The sequence below is a fragment of the Orussus abietinus genome, unplaced genomic scaffold (assembly GCF_000612105.2).
Source record: "Orussus abietinus isolate OABI.00-Male unplaced genomic scaffold, Oabi_2.0 scaffold43, whole genome shotgun sequence".
Classification (NCBI taxonomy): domain Eukaryota; kingdom Metazoa; phylum Arthropoda; class Insecta; order Hymenoptera; family Orussidae; genus Orussus; species Orussus abietinus.
Window position 1 is genome coordinate 182184 of NW_019394351.1, and position 12090 is coordinate 194273.

The 12090-nt window shown below is 44.2% G+C and overlaps 1 protein-coding gene across 1 annotated transcript in view; it reads left to right on the plus strand.

The window, feature by feature from the left end:
• The first annotated feature begins 5868 nt into the window (after positions 1-5868).
• The window catches only part of LOC105703622 (lateral signaling target protein 2 homolog), a 38090-nt gene continuing 31868 nt past the window's right edge, over positions 5869-12090 (plus strand). The window contains exon 1 of the mRNA XM_012432127.2: positions 5869-9629. Within this exon, the coding sequence (XP_012287550.1) occupies positions 8483-9629 (1147 nt within the window). The 5' untranslated portion in view covers positions 5869-8482. The remainder of the gene's footprint in view (positions 9630-12090) is intronic.

Below are 12090 nucleotides of genomic sequence, written 5' to 3' on the forward strand. Positions count from 1 at the left end.
AATGCATGAATCTCATTGCGAATTTCGTGTAGAAACATTATGAACGTTTAAACATTGATGTTTCATTTTAGGATAAATATACAAAATATATGAATTTTATCGCGAATTTTGTTTGGAAACATTACGAACGTTTAAACGTTGATGTGTCATTTAAGCATAAAGATACAAGATATATGAATTTTATTGTGAATTTTGTTTAGAAACATTATGAACATTTACAAATTTTGGAAGTTTTCAGATATTTAAAAAGTGCCGCGGGACCTGAAAACAGTATCACGAATATCATAAAAATATGTTAGGTATTCCTGGAGTATTTAGGAAGTTTTTAATTAATTATTCTTGATTAACTTAGGCGGTGGATGATGCGTATATACATTTTAAAAGTTTTCAGATATTTTAAAAGTGCCTCGGGACCTGAAAGCAGTATCACGAATATCATAAAATATGTTAGGTACTTCTGGAGTCTTTAGGAAGTCAAGAAGGCACCTCTCTATCGTCCCTAAAAGCGTTGTAAAACCGTTCCCGTCTTTAACACGTTCGGTGAAGAGCCAGAAGACCGTTGTTCCCGGCTCAAAAGAGATTCCTTGTATTTTTATGATTTTTATATCCTTGTATAAGAGGGGCCTCTCAACCGATCGGTGTGTCACGAGGAAGAAAAATGTACGAGTGGTAAGCAGCTTGTAAAGTTCTTTCCACATCTTCCAGACACGCACTGGAGCACGCATAATACCTTAGCCCCTTGGACACGGAGTCATTTCGACATATGGTCGAAATTCGTCTGACCGAGCAGGCAATATTGGACCAAACGTCGGGCGCCATTAGGCGCTTTTAGTAGCCAAAGGATTAAATAATATATTTCTGCGGTTAAATGGATTTTTATTTTCCCAGTTTAGAGGAAAATCTCCGTTAAATCTTGATCACAAGGTGTTTCTTTTTTTTTATCGCACAGAAGTCGCCGTTAACCCGTTGAACACGGAGCCATTTCGACATATGGGCGAAATTCGTCTGACCGTGCAGGCAATATTGGACCAAACGTCGGGCGCCTTTAGGCGCTCTTAGTAGCCAAAGGGCTAAAAAGCACAAATCGATTAGTAATTTGTCTATCTCATTCGAGAGAGACGTTTAGAAGAGCATTGAAATTCCTCAGGAACTCCAGGATTGAAAAAAGAGAAAAAGAAGAAAGACAAGAAATCAGGACTCACATCTTTTCGCTTTGACTCTTCATTTTCTTTTCTTCTTCCCCTATGATAAGAGTGATAAGCAGCTTGTAAAGCTCTTCCAAAATCTTCCGGGTATACTGGAGAGCACCCGGGTGTCCTGGACGAGCGTAAACCGATTAGCAATTTGTCAATCTCCTTCGAGGAGGATGTTTAAGAAGGCAATTAGGGGAAGAATGATGAAATTCCTGAGGAGTGACCGTGTTTAAGAAGACAATGAGGAGAAGAGTGGCAAGGGCTGCCGAGCAGGTTCCCTCCAAAAAATCGGACTTTGTTTTAGTTTCTCACTTCCATATCCGTGCCGGCGCTCCTCGGCTCACGGTTGCGCTATACGTCAAGGGATCATACTAAACGATGGTAGATCAAAGGAACCGACAGAATCCAGTGACCACCTATCATAATAATTTGGCCGGCCTGCGCCCCTTTGTATTAGGATAGAAAAGCCGGCGGTCGGAAATAGCCGGCCATCTGCACTAAATTGAAGCTAAAAGGGTTCTAAAAAGATTTCACTGATTTCGCCCCGTAGCGCGCGTCGCAATCACGTAAATATTCCTTAGCGAGCCGCGCGGTCCGAGGCCCGACGGCCGCCGCCATTTTCATTTCCTTCGGCGGAAACTTCCCGAAGAACTCCGAGTCGATGCCTCATCTATTTACGTTGTTCATTCGTAAGACCTTGCAGTTTTTATGTATTGATAAATTAGCGTATGATAACGTTATTTAATACATATAATTGCCCTTTCACAAAGCTTTAAATACACTAATTTTCATTTCCTTCGGCGGAAATTTCCCGAAGAACTCCGAGTCGATGCCTCATCTATTTACGTTGTTCATTCGTAAGACCTTGCAGTTTTTATGTATTGATAAATTAGCGTATGATAACGTTATTTAATACATATAATTATCTTTTCATAAAACCTTAAAGACACATGGTATACTAATTTTCATTTTCTTCAGAGGAAACTCCGAATCGATGGCTCATCTTTTTAGGTTATCCATTCGTAAGACCTTGCAATTATAATCAATTGATAAATAAACGCATAAAATTTCTGTTGGATCATTTTATCTACATAAAAATATCCTAATGTTTATAAGTCTACAATCATGGTATATTAATTCAGTTTTAAGCCACCATGTTTATAATTTGATTGCAACCTCGATGTATTATAAGTAAAAGTGAACATTTTAAACAATCCACCTAAATGGATTATTGTAAATCGTAAATTCCGACTTAGGCGGAAACTTCACGCGGGTGTTGATTTAATTCCGGCATTAATTATTAATTATTAGTTAGGAAGTGGGAACTTATCGGATATATAGGGACGCGAGCTGTAAAATGTCGATTTCTCCGGATAATTCATTCCAAGAGTTCTTCCTTTGCGTTATGTCACTTTATTGATTATTAATTGTTAATGCGGAATTCTGTTAAGTGTCATGGCGGCGAGTCGTAAAACGCGGCTGATTTCTCCGGAAGCTTCGCCGAGGGACTAGTTAATTCTGCACTGCGTCAAATAATTAATTATTAATTACTAATTATTAGCCGGAATTCAATCGAAGAGACGACGCCAGCGGATCGCGTAATGCGCCTGATGTAAACTTCGCTGGGCGACTAGTTAATTCTGCGTTGTAAAAAATTATTAATTGAATTTATGTAATTTTGCGGTTAAGGGATAGAAGACTTCAAGGCTACCATTTTTCCGGCACGTTTCATACGAAACCACCTTAATTAATGTTTAAGCTCCTAAAGTAAACGGAAAAGAACGCACTTCCCGCGAATATCCATCATTTCGAGTAATTGTTTAATTAAGCATTGCAATTTTTTAGAAGAAATTGTTAAATTGTAAAAATTATAAAGTGCAGCTTGAGGATATCGAAGACATTTTTGGGAGGATTTCAACTCGAAGCTTTTTAATCCTGACATGTTAAATATTAAAATAATATTTTGTACCCTTCGACACGATTAAACATTGCAATCTTTTAGAAGAAATTGTTGAATGGTAAAAATTGTAAAGTGCAGCTTCAAGGCATCGAAGACATTTTTGGGAGGATTTAAACTCGAAGCTTTTTAATCCTGACGTGTTAAATATTAAAATACACTATTTCATTAAATTTTTCACTCCTGATAAGTATAATTAGTGGATAAGAAATTCCTGGGATGTATTTTGCACGCTTCGAGACGATTTTCGATCTACCGTATCCGAGAATTAGAACTCGGAAGCACTCTACCGGTGACTTGGGAAACTAATGAGCTTCTGGACCGTCCAATCAGAATGTTAATTAAGAACTACCATCCGACATGGTAATATTTTTTCCTGTGCTCCAGAGAAAGCGAACCGACGTATTCGGAGATCTGGAATTTCACTACACTGTTATATTCACCGAAGATGCCAGGTTACTTCCGTAATTATTCCATTACTCGAGGGACAGTACTTTTTAATTATGCACCCCATGGAATCAAGGACGAGGAAATTGGAAGGTAATTGTCAATTACATTTCTTGCTGTTCTGGTTCTGCGACCAATTTCTTGCTAATTAGCGGTTATCGACGTAACTTGGAAAATTGGTTGACATTTTTCCCCGTAATAATTGTTTAGGGGTAATTTTGAATCAATGCAATCGACTCGTCGTACTATGTGACAGTTTTTTTTTAAATATCGTTTTTCATCTTTGCCACGTGTATCCTTTTTTTTTTTATTCAATTCCGTTTGCCAGAATTTGCCATTTCGTTTTTAAGCCTTTCTATCGATAAATATGAGAGTACAATGAGTTATGCAGCGCTAATTAGTAGATTCGAAATGCAGTACTGCAAATTCCGTACTTTCTCCATGACGTCACAACGCAGTGATTCTCCTCGTAATGACCCTACTCCACGGGGACATTTCCTATTTACTAATCGCTTCTTTAAAAAGGTAGAAATAAAAAACCCTAGACAGGAAATCAGTTTCTCTCTAATTTCAAAAACACACGTAACGATCTTCCAATTGTTCTGAACATTTTTCTAGTCATTTTTAAATCTTTCAAATGTCAATCTGTACCCTACATTTGTTAGAGGGTGTTACTTCCACTTTTTCGCTCAATGAAACGAAATTTTGTGAAAATACAGATTTTCAAAATGTTGCAAAAGTACCGTGCGGCGAAAAGGAAACATTTATATTTTAGCACAGAAAGTTATTAGAAATCCTAAAACGCGTTCCCTAGAACGACTTTAAGGTTAGGTCGAAAAAATAAAAAATCGACGTTCGAATCAGGTTCATTTATTTCATACTACCAAAAATCGTAATTCCATATTTTAAGACGTCAAAAACTCAACCATGAAAAGAAAAATCATCATTTTACATTTAAGCACAGAAAATGATTAGAAATCCTAAAACGCGTACCCCAGCACGACTTTAAGGTTAGGTCGAATGAATAAAAAATCGACGTTTGAATCAGGTTCATTTATTTCCTATGACCAAAAATCGTGATTCTAAATTTTAAGACGTGAGAAATTCAAATGTGAAAAAAAACATAACTACATTTTAGCACAGAAAATGATTAGAAATCCTAAAACGCGTACCCCAGCACGGCTTTAAGGTTAGGTCGAAAAAATCAAAAATCGACGTTTGAATCAGGTTCATTTAATTCGTAGGACCAAAAATCGTAATTCCAAATTGCTTTAAGGTTAAGTTAGGTTAGAAAGTCGAAAGAATCAAAAATCGACATTCGAATCAGGTTCATTTAGTTCCTACGAGCAAAAATCGTAATTCCAAATTTTAAGACATCAAAAATTGAAATGTGACAAAAAAGCCATCATTTTCCATTTTAGCACAGAAAATGATTAGAAATCCTAAAACGCGTACCCCAGCACGGTCAGATAATCCCAGCCTGGCTGGGAGTAGAGCTCGTTAGCCTCGCGCGTTTGTGTCGGTGAGGTCGGAAGGGCTGATGATTGTGACGGATCGGTGATTCCGGGAGTGAGCACCACTACGTCGGAGCGCGGCGGACGTTAAATACATCTCGTAAAAGTTCCATCGAGTCGGCTTCATTTTGCGGTTCGGAAGCCCCTGTCGGAGGGCCTGGCCAGGGCTTTGGGCGTACCCCGCCGAGACCCCGCCTCCAGAGTCGGTAAGAACCGCCCCCAAGTGTGGAGGCTTTGATCTCCGCCGACAAGGACTCCCACCACGCCGGGCAGGAACCCCGGGAGGCGAAGTGGGAACTCGTAGACGGATCGGTTCACACCGTTTCGAGTCACTAGCTTGCCTGGACTGACGTTCGCGTTGGAGTCCCGGATAAATACCGGTCCAAGAGCCCTCCAGAGGCTGCGGCACCTCCAGACGGGGCACTATCCCCAGCCGTTAGCCTAACTCTGCCTGTCGAGTCGGGCATCGATCAGCAGTTTGTCTTGGGACCCGGATTCCGGGACCCAAACCCACTTGTCGGTGGCTCCGCTGATCCATGACTCACGGTAGTTGGTGTGTTGGCAGATTCGAGGTACGCAGTGAAAGTGCCGGCGTGTTTGGCGGAGACAGTACTCGGGCACAGGTATGGGGAACGTGTTATGGTATATCAAGGTGGATTAGGTGCCGTTAGGCAGCCTTGTGATTGGACGGAATACATAACAAAGTGCTGTGCTGGGACCGAAAGTTCCCCGACAAAGTGTTTCGGGTCTTTGCTTGTGCAACTCCTCGATTGACGTTGTCTTTTAACGTCTGCGGCACTTGGTGACTTTGGACTGTCATCAGCAGCAGTTTCTCTGGGTTATTAAAGGTGAATATCGCGACTGGACGGAATACCTAAAAAAGTGCGTTGAGTATGTGAAAATCCTCCATTAACGTCGTCTAACATTTGCAACACCTGGAAACTTTGGACTGTCATCAGCAGAAATGTTGTTGGCCTGATGAAGGACGTCGTGATGCCTAACAAACTCTGCTGAGTCCGAAAATTGGGCGACAAATGTGTTGAGCCTGTGAAATTCCTCGGTTAACATTCTCTTCTAACATCTGCGACACTTGATGACTGGACTGTCATCGGCAGAAGTGTCGTTAGGTTATTAAAGGTGAATGTCGTGATTGGACGGAATACCAAACAAAGTGCTGCGCCAACGGAGGCTCGAACTGAGAGTTGGACAAAGTGAGGATCATTGTATTACATCTGGATCGACTCGTACAGTTTGAGTCTCCAAAACAAAATACCCGATGTCCAGAGTACCTTGAAATTTCCTACATCTCCAGGCTCCGGACCGTCATCGGCAGATGTGTCGATAATTCTGGAGGAGATCTTGGATCTGGCCGTAATAATTACGCCAAAGTGCCGAGCATTGGACGGGAAAGTGAGGACCGATACGTCGAGTCTCCGAAATTCCATAACGGGCATGAAGCGCCTTAAGAAATTTGCATACCTCCGGGCAGCAGACCATCATCATCACCAGAAGCACCATTAACCCCGGCTCGAGTCGTTAGCCGAACATTCGCCACTAACTCGTTAGGCCTACAACCAAAGCCTACTTGTTGGGTTCATTGATCCATGATCCATGTAGATGCAGTGGCAGATATTAGGATCGCAGCGAAAGTTCAGCGGAGATAGTAGAAGACAAGAATGGAGGACGTGTTGTAAAGCGAGCTGAAGAAGACTGATACCAAAAACACTTGGTTTGTACAGTTTCCCTCCAACAATCCTGAACGGATACCTACCAAGAGCCTTCTGAGATCCACTCAACATCCGCAGACCCCAGATCATCATCAGTGGAGGTCCCACCAGCTACATTTCCAGTCCTTGGCCACACAATCGCCCGTAAGCTTATCAAACACCATTCGGCACCCAAAACCTTGTTGTGTCCATTGACCCATGTAGTTGGTGCAGTGGCAGATTAGAGGCACGTGGTGATAGTGCCAGCACATCCATCATCTGCATAGCCTAACAAGATATGGGGAACGTGTTATGGGCGATGGCTTAGGTGCCGATGAAGGAGGCCCCGTGTTTGGCGAAGAAGAGGAGGTTGGAAGTGGCTTCACGTGGGTGTCCTGACTCTGGGACAGAATGCGGTGGCGACCTGGTGTCCATAACCGATGAATGTTGACATCGAGGCAGGAATTGCGTCCCCAGTAATGATATTCCAGTGCTGATCCAGGGAAAAGGGAGATGTCCCGGCTTTCAGGAGGCTGTGATGGGTGTTCCTGAGCGGGGAATTGCCGGACTGCAAAAAGGACCCCATTAGCAGACCCCGTTCCTAATCATTCGGGTTGATAGGCTACTTTGGGGGTTGCCAAAGCCTGGTTATCGGTTCCGTCGGGTGACCGAGCGGGATTTTAAAGTGCCGGGCAGGACACACTGTGTTTACGGTGAACCGCTTACCTAGAAAAGGTGGGTTTCCCATGTGGACATTGTGGGTGGTGGCGGACAGACTGTAGCGGATTGGGTGAGGTTTTTGGGATACGTTGGGAGCTGGTATATACTTGAAAAATAATTTCTAGAAGAGTCTGCGAGCAGCTTCGTCGTCAATTAGGTCCCTTGATGTCCCCGTTGGTGACTTTGTGAGTTAAACCGAGGCATCGGTACTTGAGATTGAGTATAACGCCTGTGACAGAGTTGGGATGTTTTTTGGGTGTTGTCCAGAAAGCGTTACGGGTTATTAACAGGTCCCTAGGGATTTAAAACCCTGACGAGTCGTGGGATGTGGCTCAAGGGTCGTCGCGAGTGCTTTTAGAAAAAGGGTTTTCAAATAACGCACTTTCGTTCCTGGATTTAGGAGGGCAGGTACGAGGACTTCCTGAATTCCCCGTAGGGATAGGTTTGTGCTCGACAGCCAGGGAAAAGTAACAGTGACAGGGTCGTCTGGATGAATTAGAAGACGTTAGCTTGAACTGTTTCCGCAGGGGACTTTCGGGATTAACGGTGAAGCCGGGAAGATTTACAGTCCAGGGTAGACCATGATACATGGAATGTTCTCCCGAAGCCATGACTGATTCCCCTGGAAGACGAAGTGCCAGGCATTAGGAGAAAACTAGGAAACGCATCGCAAGGACTTTCTTTGGATCAGTCAGGGAGGTAACCGCTTCAGCCGAGAAGGTTACTCAATGCAGAAGACACCCCAGTGATGGTGATTGGCGTCCAGACAGAGGATTCGTGACGCAAGGATGAGTTACAAGGTATCCTAGGTTGTGCAGGGATCGTGCCACCAATCCCTGAGGATTTACGTCTGATCGCACAGTAGGATGTTCCTCTACCTTGGGAGGTAGAAGCTAGGACAACCTGATCAGGCAATCCGAGTCGGGCGTGGGACAGGATCCGTTGATGACTCGAGCTATCTCGAGTCACATGTGCCATAACCAGGTCGCGGAGATGACAGAGAGCCGCACGATGTCGCCGTCGACAGCATCTTCCAGCGGCACGATCTCGATCTGTCTGGGCTCCCCAAACCAGCGGCGGACCCCGTCAAGAACACCACCTCCGAGGAACCCCCAGGGCGAGGAGGATGAGATCTCTGTCGGGTGCCCCAGCCCACTGCCGCTGGTCGTGATCGCCCCCACGGCGAACGTGGAGGACTCTCGGAACTTCTCCAGAGACAGGTTCCTCGACAGACACAGCCCCAAGGGGTACCGGGACGTGCTGACCAAGGTAGACCGGTACTCCAGGAACGGGGAACGCAGACCAACCTGCGTCAACAGAGTCCCCGGGGTCCACGGGACGGAGAGCAGCGACGCGATGTCCCTGAAAGAGGACGACGACGAGGAGGAGGACGAGGAGGAGTACGAGGCAGGGACCGCGGAGGATGAGGAGTCCCAGGAGAACCCAACAGCCTCCAGAGGTGCTGACGACTACTTCAAGCCCCTCAAACGGCTAAAGATGGTGCCCATGCAGCAGTCCGACGAAGAGGAGGACCGCGACCGGGAGCAGACCGTCAGAGGAGTCAAGTCCTTCAGCATCCTGGACATCCTGTCGCACAGACCCAAGGCGAAGATCGTCAGACCCTGGGACACGGCGGAGACGGAGGCGGCGACGCATCTCAGCGACCATCGGTACCATCATCATCACCATCACCACCACGAGCTGCACCAGCAGCATCAGAATCATCAGCGGCACGTCAAGCATCACCATCGCGCCCTGCCCAAGGATTTGTCGCTGGTGGGCATGTCCCTGGCACCTATTTCCGGGCCCATGAGCGAACCTCCGCTCAGCAGCTCATCCTCCTCTGGAAGAAGCTCCGTCTCCGACTCTGGAAGCCCGGATCCCCTTGCTCATCATCACCATATGCTGCATCATGGCATTCATCCTGGACTTCATCATCCGGCTATGCAGCAGCAGTTCAAGAGGAACTCACCCCAGCAGCATGGATCCCAGGGTGGACAAAACGGAAAGAGGGCCCCTGGCCAGGGAAGTCCCCTCGACGCTCTCTTTCAAATGACTAGCAAGACTTTCGACGCCGGCGATCACAGTCAAGGTAAGTTGCCTCGGCTCTTTTTACTCCTGCTGGACTCCGCTAGGTTCACGGGGTTCGTGCTAAACGCAAGCCTCCAGATTATACTGGTTTACCCTCTTTCATCGGGACTGATGCGCCTCGGCTGACTGCTACCTATTCTGGACACTCCCACAGGGAGAAAAAGAACTCACCGACCGAGGAAATAGTTTGCTTCGTCCTAAACAAGTTCATCGAACAAGCTGAAATAAATTCTCCCTGTTCCGAAGAGACATTCCATCCAGTTTATTCCAGTTTGGCTGGGTCAGACAATTATTCTTTGATTTAAAAAAATATTTCCTAGGCTCGATGGCACTTTTTTTTTATTACTTTCCAAGATGGTCCTGGGCAGAGATGCTGCGAGGCTGATGGCTAGGATCTGGGATGTTAATCTTTACCGAATATTCTAAGGAAATAAAGAAATTCTTGCTCGTGAATCGGATGCCAAATTAAACCCTAAGGTCTTATTGTTGGCTTGGGGTATATAATTAGAACCGCCCTTTGTTACGACTCGGACTCATTAGCTGGGGTGTTGATATTCTTGGATTCTGATCATTCTGATATAATCAATTAATCCGCTCGTTAATTCGGTCAGTTCTGGACATTCATGATCGGGGATCGCTTTGGTTCCCCTTTTCCTCGCTGATGGGATAGAGGTGACTCCTGTCTTTTGCAGTGGGTACATTTTCTTTCACGGTGCAAGGAGATCATCCGAGGCAGATATTCCAGCTTGAGTTCTGGTTAGAACGGAGAAAGGTAATCCGATCGGTTCAAGAGGTTCGCGCTAATCGCGAGATTGGAGTTTATACCGGTTACCCTCTTTCATCGTTGGCGTGGCGGGATGACTCTTGTCTTTCCCGATCCATTCCATCTTGTTTCACGGTTCTAAAACAAGTCCCATGAAAAAACGTCTCACGTCTCTGAATTAAAATTAAAATCCCAGCTTGACAATTTGTAATTTCACTATAAACTTGGGCACTCAAAGTGTAGGAGTTTAATGAATACTTTTAATACCGCACTGTGAAAACGTTTCTTTGAATGGTGCCACAGAAATGTGTCGTTAATTAAATGAATAATTATTTTACACGCTAAATAAGGTGGAATAAATCTGGCGCAATGTCCACATTTTAATATTGGAGCGAACCACAATATTTAACTGGTGTATTTAACACCGCACCAATGTGCTATATGACGAGGGGCAGCGTCGCTAACGTTGTCGGCTTCAGTACGCAAACCGTACATGATATAGAAAATATGTTCAAGCAAAAGTTACTCAGTTTACCGAGTTCTAGCTCGGGTTGGAAAGAATTTTCAAAAATGTCGAAAATTTCTTTGAAAAAAATTCGAGTTTCGAGAAACCGAGCCGGTCAGGTTATAACGCAGTCCCTGGCGGGCAGGTTTCGTCTGAACTAGTTTTTGCTATCTCGCGTGATTAACGAGTTATGCGCGAAAACGTGAAACGGTTGCAACAGCCGATACCTCAGCGAGATAACTGCCACCTTTCCCAGCTCTATCAGTCTGGTTTATCTTGCGAGGTGTCTAACGAGGAAACCTCGCGAGCTCGTGAATTCTGATCCCAACGAGATTCCGTGGAAATGTGGGGCACCGAGAACAATGCATGCCTGTAACGAGACGGGAAAGAAGGACGAAAGCCTAAAACAAAAATTGGGCAGAGAAGTCACTTCCTTGTTCAGATGAATTACTTGCGAAAGGAATTTTCTTCCAGTTTAATTTATCTCCTAAGAGTAGCATCCCAAACAATGGCTAATTGATGTTACACTCTTCGTCTGTAAACGTTTCTTCGACACCTCCCATCAGAAAACCTGGGTCTTTCTCGTCCGGCCATTTTTTCACCCTGTTAATGCCCTTAAAAAAATTCACGCTAATGTTGGAAATCTTCAACTTGATATGTCAATCGTATAATTGTAGGAAAATCAATTTTTTCATATATACATTGTTAAATAAATGGAGCTACTCGGTAGGAGTGCAGTGATTTAGTCAAGATATTGTAACTTTAAGAAAAATTGTGATAACGTTACTTAGGAAACGGCAAATTGAAGGTATAAGTTTAATGCAACGTATCGGAGTTAAACGTTCGCCATTTTGGTACTGTAGACTGTATTCCTTTGATTTTATTCCAATTTCGTACTTTCTGCCTTTTTTCTTTTCTGTACAAGATAAATAAATTAAACGTATGAGGTATTCGTTTAATGCAACGTATCGGAGTTAAACGTTCGCCATTTTGGTACCGGAAACTGTATTTCTCGGATTTTGTTCCAGTTTCTTTAATTCCGTTCAAGAGAATAGTTTCCGCGAAAGAAGAAATGCCTTTCTCGTCGTACTTTCTGCTTTTCTCTTTACCGAACAGGATAAATAAATTAAACGTATGGAGTTTAATGCAACGCGTCTGAGTTAAACGTTCGCCATTTTGGTACCAGGAACTGTG